The sequence below is a fragment of the Theropithecus gelada genome, chromosome 3 (genome assembly GCF_003255815.1).
Source record: "Theropithecus gelada isolate Dixy chromosome 3, Tgel_1.0, whole genome shotgun sequence".
Taxonomy (NCBI): Eukaryota; Metazoa; Chordata; class Mammalia; order Primates; family Cercopithecidae; genus Theropithecus; species Theropithecus gelada.
In genome coordinates, this window is record NC_037670.1 from 54,295,627 (window position 1) to 54,318,607 (window position 22,981).

General features: G+C 36.8%; 1 protein-coding gene across 5 annotated transcripts in view; it reads right to left on the reverse strand.

Annotated features, from left to right (window-relative positions):
- Positions 1-8,192: 8,192 nt before the first annotated feature.
- Positions 8,193-22,981, reverse strand: part of ZNF92 (zinc finger protein 92) — a 31,616-nt gene continuing 16,827 nt past the window's right edge. Inside the window, exons 2-5 of one of the 5 annotated variants that reach the window (XM_025378444.1) lie at positions 21,289-21,415; positions 20,393-20,488; positions 9,470-10,938; positions 8,200-9,338 (exon numbers count right to left, since the gene is read on the reverse strand). In XM_025378444.1, the coding sequence (XP_025234229.1) occupies positions 9,132-9,338; positions 9,470-10,938; positions 20,393-20,488; positions 21,289-21,415 (1,899 nt within the window). In that variant the 3' untranslated portion in view covers positions 8,200-9,131. Of the gene's footprint in view, positions 10,939-20,392; positions 20,489-21,288; positions 21,416-22,981 lie in introns of all 5 variants that reach the window. The other 4 variants (XM_025378445.1, XM_025378447.1, XM_025378446.1 and 1 more) reach the window with 4 other exon arrangements.

The following is a 22,981-nucleotide window of genomic DNA, read 5'->3' on the forward strand; positions in this document are numbered from 1 at the left end:
CCTCTCTCCGCCTTTCCATAAAGCCTGAGGGATTCTCATCTGGCTTTTGGTCTATCACGAACAGTTTAGAGTAATTCAAAAGTTTGGCCCTAGTTCTTTGTAGGCCCTCCAATACGCACATTACAAAATGTTTTCTTTTCCATTCATCTATGGAGTCATTGGAGTTTCAGTCAGGGTTGTAAAGAGGTACTGCCTCTCTTCCTATTGGAAATGATGGTTCCCCTAACTCTTCACCTTTTCTATTTTCTCTTTTTCTTTTTGAACTACTACAGGAGACATATTGCTCATCTCCAAAATTCTCTTCTACCTGCAGAGCTGTCTATTTTTCAGCTGTGGCTAGGGTTTTGGCTTAGGAGCAGCATAACATCCCTTCATGAGCATTCATACACCTGAGTTAAATTTTGGAAAGCTTCTATATACTTATCGGGGTCATCAGAAAATTGGCCTAAGGTCTTGGTCCTGCAATGTGAAAGGAACTTGAATCCTAGTGGCATCACCTCCGTTGGGCATTTTCTGTAAGGATAAGATTGAAGCTGGGGGATTGGGGAGTTTTGGAAATGGTGAAGCTGGAGGAGCTGATGGCATGGTTGGAGGGGGCCCAAAATGAGGGGAACAAGAAGGGCCCAGACATTTGATAGCTGCCTCAGATGATTCCCCTGGAAGTTTATTCTCTAGTTTTGGGGAATCACTTTTTGGGGTCTGCCTGATATGACTGCTAAAAGAGCTGAGTTGATTGTTCAATGTTTGCAAAGGTCTAGGTTGTCTTGCAGGGAAAAGAACACCTGTACATAGGGATCTCAGACCATTTTCCCTCCCATCTACAGGAAAGATCTAATTGTTAAGTGGATTTAAAACCAAGGCTTCCCTCCATGGGCCAGGCTAGTTCAAGATGGTAAGAAGGCCAAGCCCTTGCACAAAAGAATATTTGCTGTTTTTTTTTTTTTTTTTTAACAACAACAAAAACTCTTGTGGTCAAAGGCATCCCAATGCTTCAGAATGCATTCCAGAGTAGTGTAGGTCAAGGATGATCTGTTACCCATCTAGAAAGATAAGTGTGAAAAAGTCTTCTTTTTAGTCTCCTTTCTTTTCTTTGGAATGCCCCAGGGTGGAGGGGAAGACAGTGGGGTGTCCCACAAACTGTTTGTCCTCCTTTGTCCCCTGAGCCGCAGCACTTGTTAAAGGTGTCACCCATGGATGCAGGTGTGACACTCAGCCATGGATCCAAAGGAACTAAGCAATGGAGTCAGTCATGCTTACCCATGCAGCTCTAGACCTTTACTGGGGATTTGCCTTTGACTTCCTTGGTTTATGTGATCTGTGTGACTCCCCAATAGATAAATCTCAGGAAAGACTATGTACGAGTTGTATTTGGGCAAGGCTTCTTTAATGGAGGAAATGTACTGGATTGAACTCTATGTTCTGCTATTATGGCCTGGACTAACATATTTATTCTTATAAATAAATGCAGTGACTCTAGTTCTCTGGACATAAAATCCCCTTACCATTTAAGTGTGTGTATATATATATATATAATAATAATTATTATTATTATTATTATTTTAGTTGGAGTCTCACTCTGTTGCCCAGGCTGGAGTGCAGTGGCATGGTCTCGCCTCACTGCAAGCTCCTCCTCCCAGGTTCATCCCATTCTCCTGCCTCTGCCTCCCAAGTAGCTGGGAGTACAGGCGCCTGCCACTGCGCCCGTCTAAAATATATATATATATATATATATATATATATATTTTTTTTTTTTTTTTTTTTTCCAGTAGAGACTGAGTTTCACCATGTTAGCCAGGATCGTCTCAATCTCCTGATCTCGTGATCTGCCCGCCTCGGCCTCCCAAAGTGATGGGATTACAGGCGTGAGCCACCGCACCCGGCCTTAAGTACAATTTTTACTGGAGGAAGAATAGATGACTTAAAAGAACGTAGGGACCAAATGGTAATTTTCCTGCTGATGGAAAAGTATTGAGACTAAAATTTGGTTTTGGAGGACATTTTTCTCCTCATTGTTGAGTTTTCCCATTCATAGAAGAAGCATAAAATTTGATCTCTAGTAGAGGGGTGCAAAAAGGGAGAACTGGGAAACTAGATTATTTTAACAAAGGGCCGGTAACAAGGTGCCTCATGAAGAGGATTCCTATTCCACTAGGTGGCACTGTTGACCTTGAAATACCATGGGCTCTTCAGCCCAAGGTTAAAGAGAGAGATGCTCACTGGGTGGGAAAAGAAGACCCTCTGTTCCTAGAAAAATTACAAAATTGGCAATCCCTTGAGTTATGTTCCCAGTTACTATGGCATTTCCTGATCTTGCCTAACAGAACTATTTCCCTGAACTGTGAAAATTCCTGCAGCATTGCATACAGAGACTGGTTAGGAGACATGGTCTCCGACAGTAAAGAAGAGAAATTGCAATAGGAAAAGCTTGGAGATCCTGTTGCCAACACCAGTCGGGCTGTTGGAGGCTGGGGTTACTCCAGAAGTCTTTGGGTAACACCAGGGTGTGACCCTGGACAGGAACCATCTTGACCTCTTGATGTCGTCGAGCCCCACGCAATGGATAGGCTCTGCATGGCAGGAAACCAGTTTGAAACAATGCTAACGTTGCCAGCACCCTGAGGGCACTTGGGGTTTGTTAAGTTCTCTACAGCAAAACTGTTGTCCAAATCTTGAGAATGATGGCCACGCTAAAGGTTTTTTTTAACTGGCCCAGTTTTTTAATTTTAAAATTGAGGACAGAAGGCCTCAAAATGAAAGGGAAAAGTTGGAATCCACTCCTATACTCACCCTTCTGATGAATCTACCTTGGATTCTGAATGGGATCCCACAATAAATAATTAAAGTATATTAAGTTTTCTCAGTGACTAAAATAAAATAGATTGAAATTGCTAATTAGTCACTTATACTGTGGTTTTAAATGTTATTTAATGAACACGTTAAGTTTCTTTTAAACTCATTTTTAACAACATATTTCTATTTATGCATAGGGGTGAATGTTTGTACACCAGGTCTTTTGAAATTCTATAAGCTAACATCTTTGAAACCTCTTGGCCTATAACCCAAGAAATGTTTTATTTCCAAATGTACAGCTAAAATAAATGACTCTACAGCATTATTTTTTATTTATTAACTACACTAGACAATAGAGTTAGTTTGCTACTCTTTTACTCTTTTTGGGAAAAATGGTGAGTAGTTTAGTCACATGTTTCTTAGAATAAGCCATTTAATTTTGAAAACGTGAGGCTGTGAAAATCATGCAAAATTACCGAATTAGGAAAAGAAAATATTTTTTAAAAAATAAAATTCTTATGGCCATAGCCCAAGAATGATGAGACAGAGAATGTGGGTTATTTAAAACCACACTGCTGCAAATGCTCATTCCATCAAAACCATTCTGATGAAAAAAAAGAAAGAATAATGGGCCAGAAGTACTTTTAGAATACTTTTCTGATTCTACTGAAATATCTAATTTTTATTTTTCTTTATTATTTGCCATATAGACATCTGTACTTCCACAAAAGATGCCATGAATTCCAAGATAATATGCTCACACATATATTCCCCTAGAAGGGCCCTGGTGTGTTTGCAATCAAGGTGCAGCCTTTCTGGCCTTCCTTGTGCTGCTGTGTTTGTGCAAAACAGGAAGGCAGGAAGTAAAGCAGAGTCAATCAAAACATGTCCAGTTTCTACAGCCACAGAACCTGAAATCTAGTGTTCTGTCATCTAGAAATAATGACAGTATTTCAAAGTTGAGAAAACTAAATTGATAAATACTTTATATTTTTAGTTTTTGTATAGTTTATTTAAAAAATTATAGTTTCTGATTTATAAATTTGAACATGCACATATCTAAAAGTTTCATTTAAATGAAACTTTTCATCTGAAACATTCACCCATATGTATAAAAGAGACATAATTCTGTGTCTTTCACCCCTAATTTTGACTATTAACCCAAAACTGGAGAAATGCAATATGTCATTATACACCACAGAACATTTCATTATTTTTACTTTAGATTCAAGGGGTACATATGCAGATTTGTAACACAGGTATATTGCATGACGTTGATGTTTGGTTGACATTGAATAATTTCATTGCTCAAGTAGTGTACATCATACCTGATAAGTGGTTTTTCAATGTTTGTCTTCCTTCCTTCCTTTTTCTTAGAATTCCCAGTGTTTATTTTTCCATCTTTGCTTCCATGTGCACCCCATGTTTAGCTCCCACTTATAAGTGAGAACATGTGGTATTTTTCTGTTCTGTTAACTTGCTTAGAATAATGATCTTCTGCTGCATCCATGTTGCTGAAAGGACATTACTTCATTTTTTTTTCTGTGACTGTATAGTATTGCATGGTGTATAAGTATCTCATTTTTCTTATCCAGTCTAAGATTCATGGGTTCCTAGTTTAATTCTATGTCTTTGCTATTTATAAATAGTGCTACAATAAACATGTGAGTGCAGGTGTCTTTTTTGATAAAATAATTTATTTTTCTTTGGGTAAATACCCAGTAATGGGGTTGATAGGACAAATGGCAGTTGTATTTTTAGTTCTTTGAGAAATCTCCAAACTGCTTTCCACTAAGGCTGAACTAATTTGCATTTCTAAAAGTGTATAAAAATTCCCTTTCACGACTTCAACATTTTTTTTTCTAATTTTAATAACAGCCATTCTAACTGGTGTGGGATGGTATCACGTTGTCATTTTGATTTACACCTCTCTGATTATTAAGAAAGTTGAGCAACCTTTTTTTTTTTTTTTTTTTTTTGAGACAGAGTCTCACTCTGTCACCCAGGTTTGAGTGAAATGGTAGAATCTCAGCTCACTGCAGCCTCTGCTTCCTGGGTTCAAATGATTCTTGTGCCTCAGCGTCCTGAGTAGCTGGGACCACAGGCATGCACAAACACACCTGGTAAGTTTCGTATTTTAAGTACAGACGGGGTTTCACTATGTTGGCCAGGCTGGTCTTAAACTCCTGGCCTCATGTGATCCTTCTGCCTCAGCCTCCCAAAGTGCTGAGATTATAGGCATGAACCCCCACTCTGGCCAATTTGGTTTTTTTTGGCAGCTTTTATGTCTTCCTTTGAGAAGTGCCTATTTATATATCATTTGTCTGCTTTTAAAAATTAAATTTCTTATAGATCATATATATTAATCCCTTGTTGTATTCAGTTTGCAAATCTCTTATTTCATACTGTAGATTGTCTATTTGTCGATAGTTTATTTTGCTGTGCAGAAGCTCTTTAATTAGGTGTCAACTTCCATTTTTTTTTTTTTTTTCACTCATGTTTAAGGTGTTAGTCATAAATTCTTTCTAGAGGCCAAAGTCTAGTGAAGTACTTTCTAAGTGTTCTAGGATTTTTATAGTTTAGTCTCACTGTCAAGTCTTTAATCTATCTTGAGTTTTATTTTTTATATGGTGAGAGGTAGGGGTCCAGTTTTCCCCTGTACCATTTATTGGATAGGGGGTTATTTCCCTTGGTTTATTTCATTGACTTTGTCAAAAATAAGTTGATTGTAGAAGTGTAGCTTTTTTTCTGGGCTCTCTCCTCTGTTTCATTAGCCTATATATATATATTTTGTAACAGAACTATGCTGTACTGGTTACTGTAGCTTGTAGTACAATTTGAAGTCGGGTAACATGAGACCTCCAGGTTTATTGTTTTTGTTTAAACTTGCTGTGGCTATTTGGGCTCTTTTATCCTTCCATATGAATTTTAAAATAGTTACTTCTTCTAAATCTATAAAAAATGGCATTGAAGGCTGAGTATAGTGGCTCATGCATGTAATCCCAGTGCTTTTAGAGGCTGAGGTGGGCAGATCACTTAAGATCGGGAGTTCAAGACCAGGCCCTAGCCAACATGGTGAAACCCCATCTGTACTAAAAACACAAAAAATTAGCCCGGTGTAATGATGTGTGCCTGTAGACCCAACTACTCCAGCAGCTGAAACAGAAGAATTGCTTGAACCTGGAAGGCAGAGGTTGCAGTAAGCCAAGACAGAGTGTACTTATGGGTTATCATTAAGCATCTGTTATACAGCAAGCGCTGTCATGTTTGTTTGCTGCATTTATATATAAAAACATCCTGGTCGGGCGCAGTGGCTCACGCCTGTAATCCCAGCACTTTGGGAGGCCAAGGGGGGCAGATCACGAGGTCAGGTGTTTGAGACCAGCCTGGCCAACATAGTGAAACCTCGTCTCTACTAAAAATACAAAAAATTAGCTGGGCTTGGTGGTGGGTGCCTGTAATCCCAGCTACTTGGGAGGCTGAGGCAGGAGAATCGCTTGAACCTGGGATGCAGAGGTTGCAGTGAACCAAGATCGCACCACTGCACTCCCGCCTAGGAAACAGTGTGAGACTGTCTCCAAAAAAAAAAAAAATCCTGACTTATGAAGCCTCCCTAGTACATACCCTAACAAATTGGCTCAATACATAAATTTACTTGTCAATTAAAAAATCTGAAAGCAGTTGGGCACGGTGGCTCATGTTTGTAATCCCAGCATTTCAGGAGGCCAAGGCAGGAGGATCACGAGGTCAGTTCAAGACGACCCTGGCCAACAAGGCAAAACCCTGTCTCTACTAAAAATACAAAAATTAGCAGGGTGTGGTGGTGGGCACCTGTAATCCCAGTTACTCAGGAGGCTGAGGTAGAACTGCTTGAACCCGGGAGGTGGAAGTTGCGTGAGCCAAAATCGTGCCATTGCACTCCAGCCTGGGCAACAAGACCAAGCCTACGTCTCAAACAGAACAAAATCTGGAAGCAGCAATAACTAAAAGTAGGCTTACCGCTGGGTGCAGTGGCTCACGCCTGTAATCTCAGCACTTTGGGAGACCAAGGCAGGTGAATCACCTGAGGTCGGGAGTTCGAGGCCAACCTGACCAACATGGAGAAACCCTCTCTCTACTAAAACAAAATTAGCCAGGCATGGTGGCACGTGCCTGTAATCCCAGCTACTCTGGAGGCCGAGGCAGGAGAATCATTGGAACCCAGGAGGCGGAGGCTGCAGTGAGCCAAGATCGTGCCACTGCGCTCCATCCTGGGCAACAAGAGCAAAATCCCATCTCAAAAAAAAAAAAAAAAAAAAAAAAAAAAAAAAAAAAAGGGAGACTTATATAGGGTTCTCCAAGTAAAATAACAAAATGGAATGTTCTAACTAAATAAAATACACTAATTGTGGAATTACATCCAAAAGTTATTTTTGTGTGCAATTTCATAAAAATAATTTATAATCCCTGATGAGCTCACATAATGAATACTTCAAAAACTATAAAACACATTATAAGAAACAGAAAAATTATGGGTCTAGCATGAGTACCAGGCAAGTAAAACAGAGAAATTGTCTGGGGAGGTTATGAACCATAAGCCATAAGATCTTATAGTCATGAATTCAATACAAAGCAACATATAGATTTGCCTTACACATATTTGAGGTTTTTAGTTTTCCAGTAGTCACCTTATTAAAATAATGTTTTCTCAGTTTCTTCTGAAAATAGAAATTCATACTTACAAAAACATACTTCATAATTTTCTTATACCTAAGGTTTATTTTTTCAGTAATATATCTTTATGTAAATCAAAACTAAACGTCTGTGTGCGTTTGCAGGCACAGAGGCCACATGTTCAAAGTAAAATACAAAACAAATTTTTAAAAATAAAATTTAGGTCTCAGAAATACGGATTTTATTTTTACTTCTGTATAATTATTATGACCATAAAAATGACCCTGTAGTCAATAACAATTGTACATTTTAAAATAAATAAAAGTGTTAGATAGAACTGGATTGTCTGTAATACAAAGAATAAAATGCTAGAGGTGAATACCTCATTTACTCTGATGTCATTATTACATATTGTATGTCTGTATCAAAATATGGCATATATGGCATAAATACATACACTATGTACCCAAAAATATTAAGAAAAATAAATTTAAATTTTAAAAAGATAAAAATTTAACCTATGGGAACACTATTCTTTAATGTATTTGCAGTTTAAGCCACTGGAAAAGATTACTAGAGATGTAAGTCCACTATGTTACCAAATAATATACTGTTACCATCTTTTACCCCACACCCTTGAGTAAGGTGGCATAGGTTAAAGTCAGTGGCAAAATAACACTTCATCAAATACACAAGTCTTAGTATGTTAAAAAAAATGTTTAATTAAACAAAATTAAGTTCACACACAATTAATTTTTTTAAAGTACTGCATTTTATTACATAAAAGCACAATCAACAAAATGATACACTAATTTTAACTGAAAATGTTTTCTCACTATACTGCAAAAGAATATTAGTCTAAACATGTACCTCAAGCAGCACTTAATATTCTAAGTTAACCACAAAGAGCATCTCTACATTTTCCTCATGCATCTTATATTTTAATTTTCTTACTCTTCCATAGAAAGGGGCATAAATAATGCCCACCTTTAAAAAAGAATCTCTCATAGCTCTGATTCAGCAACAACTGATCACTTGATTTCACATGTGAATACAATAGGAATGAAGAAAAACATGAATTTGAGAGTTAATTTACATTATTAATTGCTTTTCAAAAAATCTGTAATTTTTTTCAAGAAAAAAGTATACTTTGAATGTAATTATAAATCTCCAAAAAATCTTCCACTTCTTTTAAAGTTATATATAAATAACTTATCTAACAATTCTAGTTTTGAATTTCCTATACTCAACACTCTAATTTAGTGTAACGTCTGAAGTGTCAGTGCCTCATGCCTTATGATTTCCACTGTGAATTCTCTGATATTTACATAGACTTAATTTTGGATTAAATATTTTTCATATTTACTGCATCTGCAAAAATATATTTTAGAATGAACTGTTTTCCAAGCTGTAGTTTTTGAAAAAAATGTTTTTCCATATTTATTACATTTGCAGGGTTCTTCTCCAATATAAACTCCCTGATGTTGAACAGTTTGAGCAACTAATGCTTTAGGGTTTTCCTCTGGTACAAAATGTGTACAATAAGATCTATCACAAAAGTAAAGGTACTACAACCCTCTATTTGCAATGTTTGTCTTAAGAATACTCTTCCTTATGTTAAAGGCTTATATTTTCTGAAAGATCTTTTGACAGTAACCGCATTTTATTAAGTATGAACTCTCTGATGTTCAGATGTGAGAAGATATAAATGGCTTTTCCATATTCTTTATATAATTTTTCTCAAGTATAAATGCTTTCCTGTGCAATAAGGTGTGAGGATTGGTTAAAAGTCTGCCACATTCTTCATACTTGTAGGATTTTTCTCCATTATAAATTATCTTACCTACAATCAAGTGTGACAACCATTTAAAGGCTTTGTCACATTCCTCACATTTCTAGGGCACCAGTATGGTTTATGTTTAGAAAAGTTTGAGATGTAGTAAAATCACTCTCACATCTTTCAGGTTTGTAGTTTCTCTTTAGTATAATTTGAGGATTTGTTAAAGGCTCTGCTACATTCATGTTTGTAGGGTTTTTCTCCAGTATAAATTATCTGATGTGTAATAAGGGTTGAGAAGTTGTTAAAGGCTTTGTCACATTCTTCATATTTGTAGGGTTTCTCTCCAGTATAAACTATTTTATGTGCAGTAAGGTTTGAGGACTGGTTAAAAGCATTGCCACATTTTTCACATTTGTAGGATTTCCCTTCAGTATGATTTACCTTATGTTTAGTAAAAATTGAGGACTGGTTAAAGGCTTTGCCACATTCTTCACATTTGTAGGGTTTTTCTCTAGTATGAATTATTTTATGTTTAGTAAGGGTTGAGAATACACTAAAGGCTTTGCCACATTCTTCACATTTGTATGGTTTATCTTCCATATGATTTCTCTTATGTTTAGTAAAAGCTGAGGACCAGCTAAAGGCCTTGCCACATTCTTCACATTTGTAGGGTTTCTCTCCAGTATGAATTATCTTATGTTCAGTAAGGGTTGAGGACTGTTTAAAAGCTTTGCCACATTCTTCACATTTGTAGGGTTTTTCTCCAGTATGAATTCTTTTATGTTTAGTAAGGGTTGAGGACTGGTTAAAGGCTTTGCCACATTCATCACATTTGTAGGGTTTCTCTCCAGTATGAATTATCTTATGTTTAGTAAGGTTTGAGAACTGGTTAAAGGCTTTGCCACATTCTTCACATTTGAACGGTTTTTCTCCAGTATGAATTATCTTATGTTTTTTAAGAATTGAGAATACTCTAAAGGCTTTGCCACATTCTTCACATTTGTAGGGTTTATCTTCCATATGAATTCTCTTATGTTTATTAAGAATCGAGAACTGGTTAAAGGCCTTGCCACATTCTTCACATTTGTAGGGTTTCTCTTCTGTATGAATTCTTTTATGTTTAGTAAGGGTTGAGGACCGGTTAAAAGCTTTGCCACATTCTTCACATTTGTAGGGTTTTTCTCCAGTATGAATTATCTTATGTTTAGTAAGATTTGAGGACCGGTTAAAAGCTTTGCCACATTCTTCACATTTGTAGGGTTTTTCTCCAGTATGAATTATCTTATGTTTAGTAAGTGTTGAGGACCAGTTAAAGGCCTTACCACATTCTTCACATTTGTAAGAATACTCTCTAGTATGAATTTTCTTATGTTGAGTTAATTGTGAAAGCATGCAAAATGATTTGCCACGGTTTTTACATTTGAAAGGTTTCTTTCCAGTATGTCTTATCTTACTTCTATTTACATTTGAAAATTTATGAAAGACTTTCACATATTTATCACACTGAAATATTTTGCTCTCAGTAGTTGTCAAACATTGGTTAAGTCCATTATAACCTCTTTTGTACACCTTACATGCATCCACGCTTTTATGGTCTTTTCTTAGCTGTAAATTCTCATGTCCATACTTTCCACATGTTCTCAGTATCACTTTTTGGAAAGAATCTTTTATGCTCTGCTCTGGCCAAACATCTTGGGTAAAATGAGAACACATAACTGAAAAAAATTAAAATAACAAGTTACTTCACTTACTAGACTCAGATGAATATACTTTACAAATTTAACCTATAAAATTATACAAACTACAACATAAGCAAGATGGCACAGCAAAGGGCACAGGCCCTAATTCCTTATAGAAATATAAATGTAACAAAAACATACTGACCAAAATACATTTGTGGAAAAGTTATAAATGAGTTAAATGTGTACAGTGCCCCAGGTGAGAACAATGCAAAGGGCTACATAGAAGGAAAAGAAAACTCTGTTATGTTTACACAACACAGCTCTTCCTGCTCCTCAATAACCTAGTGCCTTTAGCAGTAAATTGCCAATTCCTGGTTTCCTTTTTAGAAGACAAGAAAAATACTGGCACATACATCTTTATTTCTGGCCTCTAGGGGCCTTTTTAGACACTGGTTTCTGTCTCCCATGCCATAAAGCGCTGAAAGAAATGATGGTATACTTTGGAATGACAGTTTGTCTGCTGAGATCAAAGGTAAACATTACAGCAGCAGAGAGAATGCAGCAGCACTACAGACAACAAACACGTGTTGCAACTGATTACTGACTTATCAAAAAACACAAATCAATTCCTTTAACTAAAAAGTAAACACAAAATTTCAGACAAGATACATCCTAAGAACATGTTTGAGAGACTCAGGGAATCTCTAGCCAAGACAACTGGTTTAAGATTACGCCAGGACAAGGCTACATAATAAAGATTGTAACAGGCAGCTTTTTGTTAATGTCCAAATCTCAATCAAAGATTACAATGTATACAAAATATTAGGGCAACATGGCCCCATCAAAAAATTAAAAAATTTTTAGAAAGCAACCATAAAAAATAAAGTTATAAATTAAAGAAATTGAAAATAAATTGAATAATATTCCATGAGTGAAATAGAAACACAGATGATTTTTGAAAATCAGACAAATGAGGATAACAACAAAAATATTCAAAATATCAACACCCCTTCAGAAATTGTGGAGGTAAAAAATACAAGAAAAAACAGTAACTAAAAATCATAAAATAAAAAATGAAGAAGCTAGACAAACTAGGATATACACAAAGATACTTATAACACATATATAAGCACAATTTCAGAAGTTACAGACAAGAAGAGAGCCTTGGGAGCTGCAAGACAGAAGTAATGTGTCATTTATATGCATAGTCTTATGAGATAACCAGTGAACTGTCAACAAAAATTTTGCAGGCCATAAAGAAACTGTGTGATGTAGTCAAAGTCCAAAACAAAATTAAAACACAGAATGTAAAATTATTGGACACCATCAACTAAATCAATATATTCATGGAAGAAATCTTAGAAGAATATAGAAAAAAAAGTAGTACAGAGGATACTTGAAGATAAAAAAGGCTGAGAACTTTCCAAATTTTGACGTAATAAGAGAAAAAATATTCCTAACCAATAACACTCGGTTAGAAATTGTTTTACTTTAAAAACAAGAAAAATATAGATTTTCCAAAATAAAAGGTAAGGGTGTTCATTATCCCTTGCACAGTCCTATAAGAAATGCTACATGCTGAGCAGGCACCATGGCTCATGCCTGTAATCCTACAACTTTAGGGGACCAAAGCAATCAGATCGCTTGAGACCAGGAGTTCAAGAGCAGCCTGAGCAACATAGTGAGACACTGCATATACAAAAAGAGAAATGCTAAAATAAGTCCATTATGTTGAAAAATAAAATAATGCTGGACAGCATCAGAAAACCATATATAAATAAAAAGCTCTCTATTAAATGTAAATATAGACAAACATAGAATTCTTTACTATCATAATGATGGAGCATCAAACCCTTAAAGTTCTTCTACAGAATACAAAAAACAAAATATGAATCTGAATAAATCTGTTAATAGAAACACAATATAAAATAATTTGTAATATTAGTAACAAACTAGAAACTGTTTTAAGATGTTTTTTATAATCTTCATTTTTCAAGATGATTACAAAGATAATATTTATAGAAACTATGCAAAACAAAAAATAAAGCATGTCACTATGAGATTAAACAAAAATTTAAGGAGTAAAACAGGAAATGAGAAAAAACATATCTACACAAGAAACAACAATGAAACTGGTAATAGTAACATCATTTCTTTAAAAAATCATTTTAAATATAAATTAAACTACTTAATAAAAAGAAATGTAATCCCAGGACTTTGGGAGGTCAAGATGTGCTGATCACTTGATTGCAGGAGTTTGAGACCAGCCTCAGCAACATGGGAAAACCCTGTCTCTACAGAAAATACAAAAAACCAGCTGGGTATGATGGCACATGCCTGTAACCAGCTACTTGACAGGCTGAAATGAAAAGATCATCTGAATTTGGGAGGTTGAGGCTGCAGCTCATTGCCATAATCACACCACTGCAAACCAGCCTGGTTGACAGAGGAAATCCTATCTCAAAAAGAAATAAATATGTAAATAAATAAGTAAGAAAGCATGTAATATACTGCCTAAAAGAGATCCATTTTGGCACTAAGTCAAATAGGCTGAAAGTAACAGAATGAAAAAGATCTATATCTATGCAAATAGCAACCACAATTGGGTGAGGTAGTCATAATTATATCAGACATACATGCTTTAAGTACCAGCAAGAGATAGACTGATATTATATAATAGCAAAATGGGTCAATTTACCAGGAATCTATAGTTACCATATCTATCTACTCTTTTAATAAACGAGTTCTCACTTGAATTGATGGAGTGTATACTTTTTGATTACTAAGAGGAGAGTGCCAAGCCATTCATAAGGAATTTGCCCCCATGACCCAAGCACCTTCCTCCAGGTCCCACATCAACATCGCAGCATGAGGTTTGGAGAACGTGAACATCCAATCAATATCATAGACCAACTAGGCTTAACAGACATGTACAAAACTTTCTAGTCAAAAGCAAGGGAATACACAATATTCTTATTTGCAGCTGGTGTATTCTGTTAGGACATACATCAAGTCTTATTAACATAAGAATACTAGCTGGGTGCAGGGGCTCATGCTTATAACCCAACACTTTGGGATTTCAAGGTGGGAGGATGACTTAAAGCCAGAAGTTTGAGGCCAGCCTGGACAACATAGTGAGAACCTGTCCCTACAAATGATCAAAATATTAGCCAGGCATGGTAGTGCATGTCTGTAGTCCCAGCTGCTCAGGAGGCTGAGGAAAAGGATCACTTGAGTCCAGGAGACTGAGGCTGCAGTGAGACAAAATTATGCCACTGCACTCCAGCCTGTCTCAGAAACAACAATAAATAAACTTAAGACCAAAATAATAAACTGTATGTTCTCTGACCAAAACTGAAAGAAACTAGGAAATAAAAGAAATGTGAAAATAAAACACATTCTTCAACATATTTTTTTGCTCAAGGGTCAAAAAACTTCATTTTGGGCCGGGCACAGTGGCTCATGCCTGTAATCCCAGCATTTTGGGAGGCCGAGGCGGGTGGATTACCTGAGGTCAGGAGTTTGAGACCAGTCTGGCCAACATGGTGAAACCCCGTCTCTACTAAATACACAAAAATTAGCCAGGCATGGTGGCGGGTGCCTATAATCCCAGCTACTCAGGAGGCTGAGGCAGGAGAACTGCTTGAACCCAGGAGGCAGAGGTTGCAGTGAGCTGAGATCGCACCAGCCATTGCATTCTGGCCTGGGCAACAAGAGCGAAACGAGGTCTCAAAAAAAAAACAAACAAAAAAACTTCATTTTTTTAAGATGTCAATACAACCTATAGTGGTAAAGAAATTCAACACAATCTCTCTAAAAATATCATAGCACATAGTTTTTAACATAAATATTGTCTAAATTTTTAAAATTTGATTAAAAGCTATAATTATGCAAACACCCATGAAAAAGAACAAACGGGCATTATACTTCCTGATTTCAAAACATATTAAAAGCTACAATAACAAAAACAATGTGGTACTGACACAAAGACAGATAAAGAGATGAAAGAACAGAACAGAGAGCCTAGAAATGAACCCTTCTGTTTATGATCAAATGATCTTCCACAAAGTTGCCGTGAGCACACAATAGAAGAAAGATAACCTCTTCAAAAAATGGTGAAATTGGATATTAACACTTATAAAGTCTGATCCTTTCCTTGAACCATATACAAAAATTATTTTAAATAAAACACTTAGACATAAAAAAATAACTAACAAATCTCTTAGGAAAAATATAGAGGAAAGACATTATATTGGTCTTGGCACCATTTACAATATTAATGCATGAGCAACAAAGAAAAGAACAGAAAAATTGAATTACGCTATACTTCAAAATTTTTACACATCAAAGAAAACATTCAAGAGAGTGACAATGTCTCCTACACAATAAGTGAAAATATTTGCAAATCACATATGATAGGAGTTAATATTCAGAATATATAAACAACTCTTCAAACTGAACAATAAAGTTGAATAACTTGATGAGAAATGAAGGTATGAAGAACAGAAATTAAGAAATTGAACTTTACCATATAAAGTTTATCATATAAAGTTCAGTAATATTGAACTTTAACTGAATCTTTATCAAGAGATATATACATGGGAAAAAGCATTTGAAGGACAGACAAAATTACTAATTTGTAGAGAAATGCATAAGCAGCACAAAGAAAAACAAAATCACCTCACACCGGTTAGAACAGCCACTATAAAATTTTTTAAAAGGCACCGAATCTGTTGATGATGCAATGAAAATAAAACCCATGTTATTTTTTGGTGAAAAACAAGGATGCAGCCATTATTTTAAAATATTATATGTTTCTCAAATAATTAAAAATGGAATTATTATTAAACACAGTAATCCCATTTATGACTCTATATCCAAACTATGCAACATAGGATCTTAAAAATATATTTGAACATCCATGTACCAGTATTCACAAAAGCCAAAAGGATGAAGCAACCCAACTGCCTTCTTGATTTATAAACACATCCAAAAATGTAACATATCGATACAATGGAATATTATTCAGCCTTAAAAAAGAAAATGTTTGTCACATTTTAAGATAAACTTTGAGAATATTTTGTCACCTGACATAAGCCAGTAGGAAAATGATGGATACTGTGTGATTCCACTTATATGAGCTATCTTAAACAGTCACACTCATAAAAACAGTAAGTGGAAGGGCGTTTGTCAAGGGCTGGAGAGAGGGTAAAATGGGCAGTTATTGCTTAATGGGTACTGAGTTTCAGTTTTACAAAATGTAAAATTTCTAGAAGTCTTGCATAATGATGTGAATATAGTTAACATGCCTGAAATGTACAGCTTTTTGGAGACAGGGTCTCACTCTGTCACCCAAGCTGGAGTTCAGTGGCACAATTAAGGCTTACTGCAGCCTCAAACTTCCCGGCTTAAGTAGTCCTCTCCCCTCAATCTCCCAAGTAGCTGGGACCACAGGTGACAACCACCATGTCTGGCTATTTAAAAAAAAAAGGTGTAGAGAAGGGGTCTCCATATGTTGTCCAAGCTGGCCTCAAACATTTGGGTTCTGGCCAGGTGCATGGCTCACTCCTGTAATCCCAGCACTTTGGGAGGCTGAGGCGGGCGTATCACCTCAGGTTGGGAGGGGGAGAACAGTCTGACCAACATGGAGAAACCCTGTCTCTACTAAAAATACAAAATTAGCCGGGTGTGGTAGCACATGCCTGTAATCCCAGCTACTCCGGAGGCTGAGGCAGGAGAATCACTTGAACTCAGGAGGCGGAGGTTATGGTGAGCCAAGATGGCGCCATTGTACTCCAGCCTGGGCAACAAAAGTGAAACTCCATCTCAAAAAAAAAAAAAAAAAAACAGGGCTCAAGTGATGCTCCTGTCTTGGCCTCCCAAAATCTGAGGATTACAGATGTGAGCCACCACCATGCCTGGCCAGGAAATGTAAACTTAAGTAGATTTAAGATGGTAAATTTTAGGTTATGTGTTTTTACAACAATTACTTTTTAAAAGAAAAACTAAAAAAAAATACAATTATAAATCTTTCCAAAAATTACCTTCAAATTACAAAAGTATCTCTCTTACCCAAAGGAAATTATATAATATTTATCATTAAACACATGGTGAAAAGAAGAGTATTTCCAGGACTACTCACTTAGACAAAACAACCATTGAAAATCAGCTAAGAAAGAATATACACAAGATATGCTGTAACCAAAATTAAGGTCATATTTATAGATAAACACACACACATATATAATCAGACTATGATGGACATATGGCTGACTTATTTCTTAAACTCAACATTCACTTAAAGTGTACAAACAGTAGTGCAAATTGCAAAAACTGTAAAAACAAGAAACAAAATAAACCGATAAGAAACCTAAATAATAAACAGTAATATGGAACTGTAAAACATTAAGAGAAATGTTTACTTATAAAATCTGGTTTGCAATATTGATGTACCATTAAAAAGAATTTGTCTAGATAACTGCAATATTTGACTGTAACTGTGTACTCATGGAAGGCAAGTATGTATGGCAGTAAAATTTCAGAGAAAATGCAGTATAATCATACATAGAGGATTCTAATAAAAAACTTTTAATAACTAAGCATTTTTAAAAATTGAGATAATTTTTATGTTTTAAACATATGCTATTCTTACACAAGGTGAAACCGCTGCAATCCAACTTTAGAAGCAAAGAATAGCTTTACGTTTGCGAAATAAAGAAAAAATTTTTATTTTGTTGAATATGGTTAGTGCCTTTGATACATAAAACAAATATTTGGGGGATACATTATGTTATTACTTAGATATAGGCTAAAGAAAGTGGATGAATGAAAATACTATTCCTTTTCGCCTGCAGCAAACTTAATTTTATAAATAACTATTTTAGTAATTATGGAGTGCCTACTAATTATCTAATTTACTTCAGGCATAACATGTAAATTCTAGCATATTGTCCTAAAGGTCTGATTCTAAAGCTACAGACAAATTTGAAATAGAGAATACAAAGTAAAAATGTATAGGAAGAGTGACATCAGAAGATAGGACAATAAAAGGTGCCTTATTTTGTTATCCTCCAATAGCAAGCAAATGCGTCAGCCATCCCTCATAAAAATGCCTTTTGAGAGAGTCAGGCATCACGGCTCACACCTGTAATGAAAGCTACATTATACATTAAGGTTGGAGAATTGATTCAGGCCAGGATTTCAAGAACAGAATGGGTTATGAAGCAAGACCTCATCTCAAAAATAAGTGCCTTTAAGAGAGCTTTGAGATCCAGGGAGGGAGTTGTGAAATGCTAAACCCGAGATTGAGGAGAGTTGTTTTCAGAAGACAGGCCCTCATTCAGGAGGCAAACTAAAGGACTCCTGTTCTTGGCTACAGACCAGAAAATGGCCCACCAAACTTAGTCCCACTAAGAATTCTGAACTTACTCTGTAACCATCACAAACTTCTCCCAGCCACAGTCTGGAAAAGGTCCTGCCCTTCCAGCGGCCTGAAGAAAGACAACCATTTATAGCCATGCAGGCAGGGGGGCCTGCAGACCTTGGCCTTTACTGCGGTCTCTGAAGCAGTTTAATGACTCAGTTCGAACTCTCTGAGCCACAGTTTATGGCCAGTTATATCTATACAGAAACTTACACAGTGGCCTGAGGAAATCCTCTCTGGTACTCAGTGAAAGTCATACTCATCCACATCCTGATATAAGGTCCACTATATGCAGACCAGACTACAGAAACCTGCCTTACTGTCTGCCCTACAGAGCAAAGTCCTGGAGGCTATTCAGTCTGTTCAAAAATAAAATGGAAATTACAATTACCCAAGCCCCTTGTAACAAGCCAGTAAAGGTGGACCCTAGTGTAGACCCAGCAGCCTTGTGACCAAGCTACACCCCTCTCTACTACCAATCCAGAGGGCATCCCATCACCCTGGGAACCCAACAAAAGATTTTTACCTTCTAAAACCAGTTTATCAAAACTTGAAGAGGTGTTTGCTCCTTCAAATTTACAAACACCAATGCAAAACTATATTGTGCCAATGTCAATGCTTCTATTTTAACATAGCACTGGAAGTATGTGGCAAAAGAATTTAAAAAGTTCTAAAAAGCCATTGAAATTGAAGACAGATAAGTAAAAAGTTGCTGTTTATAGATCACACAATCTTATACAGAGAAAATCATAAACATTTATACCTGTCTCAACTAATACTCAGAAAATTAGCACAATATAAAATTAACATACAAGCTATGGTTCCACACACTTAAAATAAGCTACCTGATATGATAGAGGAAAAAACAATTTCATTTGTAATAGCATTAAAACAATACACTTCACTTCTCCATCCTGGCTAACACGGTGAAACCCCATCTCTACTAAAAATACAAAAAATTAGCCGGGTGTGGCGGTTCACGCCGATAGTCCCAGTTACTCAGGAGACTGAGGCAGGAGAATGGCATGAACTCAGGAGGCGGAGCTTGCAGTGAGCCGAGATTGCACCACTGCACTAAAGCCTGGGCAACACAGTGAGATTCCGTCTCAGAAAAATAATAATAATATTAATAATATATTTCTGGGCTTGGCACAGTGGCTCACACCTGTAATCTCAGCACTCTGGGAGGCCGAGGTGGGCAGATTACGAGATCTCAAGGGTCAAGAGATCAAGACCATCCTAGCCAACGTGGAGAAACCCCATCTCTACTAAAAATACAAAAATTAGCTGGGCGTGGTGGTGCACGCCTGTAGTCCCAGCTACTTGGGAAGCTCAGGCAGGAGAATTGCTTGAACCTAGGAGGCAGAGGCTGCTGTGAGCCAAGCTTGCACCACTGCACTCTAGCCTGGCAACAGAGCGAGGCTCTATCTCAAAAAAACAAAAAGAAAAGTAGTTTAACAGAGTTTCTCAAAATTATGCAGTTATTTGTGTGTCCTCAAAAGCAACGGAAAAGCAGTCAGATTGTGTAGTCTCTTATTGCCATGAAAAGGACTTTGGCTTTCACTGTAAACTTGAAGGAAGATCACCTTAGAAAATTTAAAAGCATTAGACAGAAGATGCCCCTATGTGAGAGCAAAACAAAAGTTTGAGGCTTCCCAGAAACTTTCTTTTTTGGAAACAACTTCCCAAATTACATTTTAAAGACCGAGGCTGGGTGCAGTGGCTCACGCCTGTAAATACCAGCACTTTGGAGAGGCTGAGGCGGCCAGATCACCTGAGGTCGAGAGTTTGAGACCAGCCTGACCAACATGGAGAAACCCCATCTCTACTAAAAATACAAAATTAGCCAGGCGTGGTGGTGGGTGCCTGTAATCCCAGTGCTTAGGAGGCTGAGGCAGGAGAATCGCTTGAACCTGGGAGGCAGAGGTTGCAGTAAGCCGAGATCGCACCCTTGCACTCCAGCCTGGACAACAAGGGCAAAACTCCGTCTCAAAAAAAGATTGGCCTTCTCCTTGACTTTTGGACCTCTCATTTGTGTCATCTGTTGTATTAACTGTCACCTACCTGGGGTTTTGTCTACCATCTCACGTCTCTTCATATTCCAGGGTTCTTTTTCTTGCTCCAGCCAGGTGATCAGGTCTGGCTTAGAGACAGCAATACCTGTTTTATTAAAAATAAGTAACATAAATCTTGCTCACATTCTCTAATTACCAACATAGTAACATGCTCAGTAAAGAAGATGTAATAGATTAATCTAGTAAATTAATCCCCAAATACTAATTTATGACAAATATCTAAATATTTTTAAAATATTTTAAATTTGTAGATTTTTTTGTTTGTTTTGAGACAGAGCCTCACTCTGTCACCCAGGCTAGAGTGCATGGCACGATCTCAGCTCAATGCAACCTCCACCTCTTGGGTTCAGGCAATTCTCCTGCCTCAGCCTCCTGAGTAGTTGGATTACAGGCGCCCACCACCACGCCTGGCTAAGTTTTGTATTTTAAGTAGAGAAAGGGTTTCACCATGTTGGCCAGGCTGCTCTCAAACTCCTGACCTTAGGTAATCCACCCACCTCGGCCTCCCAAAGCGCTGGGATTACAGGCATGAGCCACCATGCCTGGCCTACATTCGTAGATCTTTAATTTTACTTAATACTGCCCAGTACTACTAAATTTACTAAATGAAAAATTGGTGGTAGCAACAATATTTTATGCCAATAAATTTCTGGAATTACCACTAATTTAGAGTAAAGGATAAAGATCAGCTCAGGAATGTGGAGAGTTCAGGTCAAAATGAAACATCTTGAAGAAGTTCTTTTCTACACTGACAAATCTGTTTTCTTGAAAACTGGGATCTGAAACTCATTTATGCAAAGCATAAATTACCAAAAGACATTCTACAAAGAAGAGAAATAAAATCTTTAGAGTACGTTAGGAATTATGTATTGAAGTTATCCTCACCAAGGAAGACCAGGTTTCTGTAGTTCTCTAACATCACATCTCTATACAAATTCCGCTGTGCAGTGTCCAGGCATTGCCATTCCTCCAGAGAGAATTCTATTTTCACATCCCTAAATGTCAGTGGTCCCTGAAAAACACACACACACACACACACACACACAAACACACATATGTTTACTAAGTGGCCATGGGCAGAATTTTTTATTTGACTTAAGGTGAAACAAAAGAGTAAAGAGAACAAGTTCTGACTTACAGGAGTGATTGAAATTATCCAATAAAATAATTTTCAATATAGAAATATTTTCTAATATAACTCTGAGAAAAGGGAATGACATGAGAGTATATATATGACACTTTTCTGGATGATAAAGTATAAAATTAAGGGCATGAACACAAACATACATTTTTGAGTGTATATGTTTCAGATGGAAAAGATGTGGAGTTAGAAGGGACCTCTCAAATTTTAATGTGTATGATAAACTGAAGATCTTGTTATGCATATATTTTTTCAGAACATCTGGAATAAAGTCTGAATTTCTTAATTTCTAAGAAGATCACCAATAATGCCAATGATTTTTGCCCAAGATTATTCTGTCAAGCATCCAGTAAGTGGGAGGAGTGTGGGTTTTCCCAGTTTTTCTGACCTATAAACAAAGATGAGAGCCTTCATTTTCCAAAGACAGATATATGCAAAGAAAACCTAATAAAGAAGGGCAGCTGCCAGATTAACTGTAATGGTTTATGCACATCAGCTGCATAAAGATACTTAATAATTGGCTGGGCCCAGTGGCTCACACCTGTAATCCCAGCAGTTTGGGAGGCCGAGGTGGGCAGATCACCTGAGGTCAGGAGTTCAGAGACCAGCCTGGCTAACATGGTGAAACCCCGTTTCTACTGAAAATACAAAAAATTAGCCGGGCATGGTGGCACGTGCCTGTAATCCCAGCTACTCGGAAGGCTGAGGCAGAAGAATCGCTTGAACCCAGGAGGCGAAGGTTGCAGTGAGCCGAGATTGTGCCATTGCACTCTAGCTTGGGGAACAAGAGTGAAACTCCGTCTCAAAAAAAAAAAAAAAGAAAAGAAAAAAAAGAAAACACTTAATAATCAAGAGGAAAATTACTAACCCTAAAGTGAAAAAATCTGTCAGAGAGCTCTTTAACCAAGTGAATCATTAATATCAACTGAACTAGGACAAATTTTTATAATGTGCTGATGAACAGAAGGACACAGCATCACTGCTTCACCGCTGAGATATTACTTCCCCAAAAATTAAATTATAGCCTGAATTTAACCATAAAGAAACATCCATTTTATGCCAAGTTCGAGATACAGATATGTCCCATGTTCTGTAATTTTTAATAGAAATTTTAAATAGTTTTTCTTTAGCACCCTAGAGAATGCATAACTCCTAATAATTTTCTTCAGAACTTTCTGGGTAGTAAATGTCATCCTGTTTCAAAAAGCATTTTCTTAATCCTGTTCTGCATAGAGCTAATGGAGAAGGTAGATGAAACCTCAATATTACGTGTTCTCCTTGACTACGAACCCCAGCTTTTCCCCAATAGGAATCTTGAGTATATTCATCCCCCGATATTAAACAGCCACAAAGGGAACATTTTTAACATTGCAGATCATAAATCCATGGTGAGAATTCTACATGGCATTTAAGAAGCCATGGTGCAGAGAAGGCTCC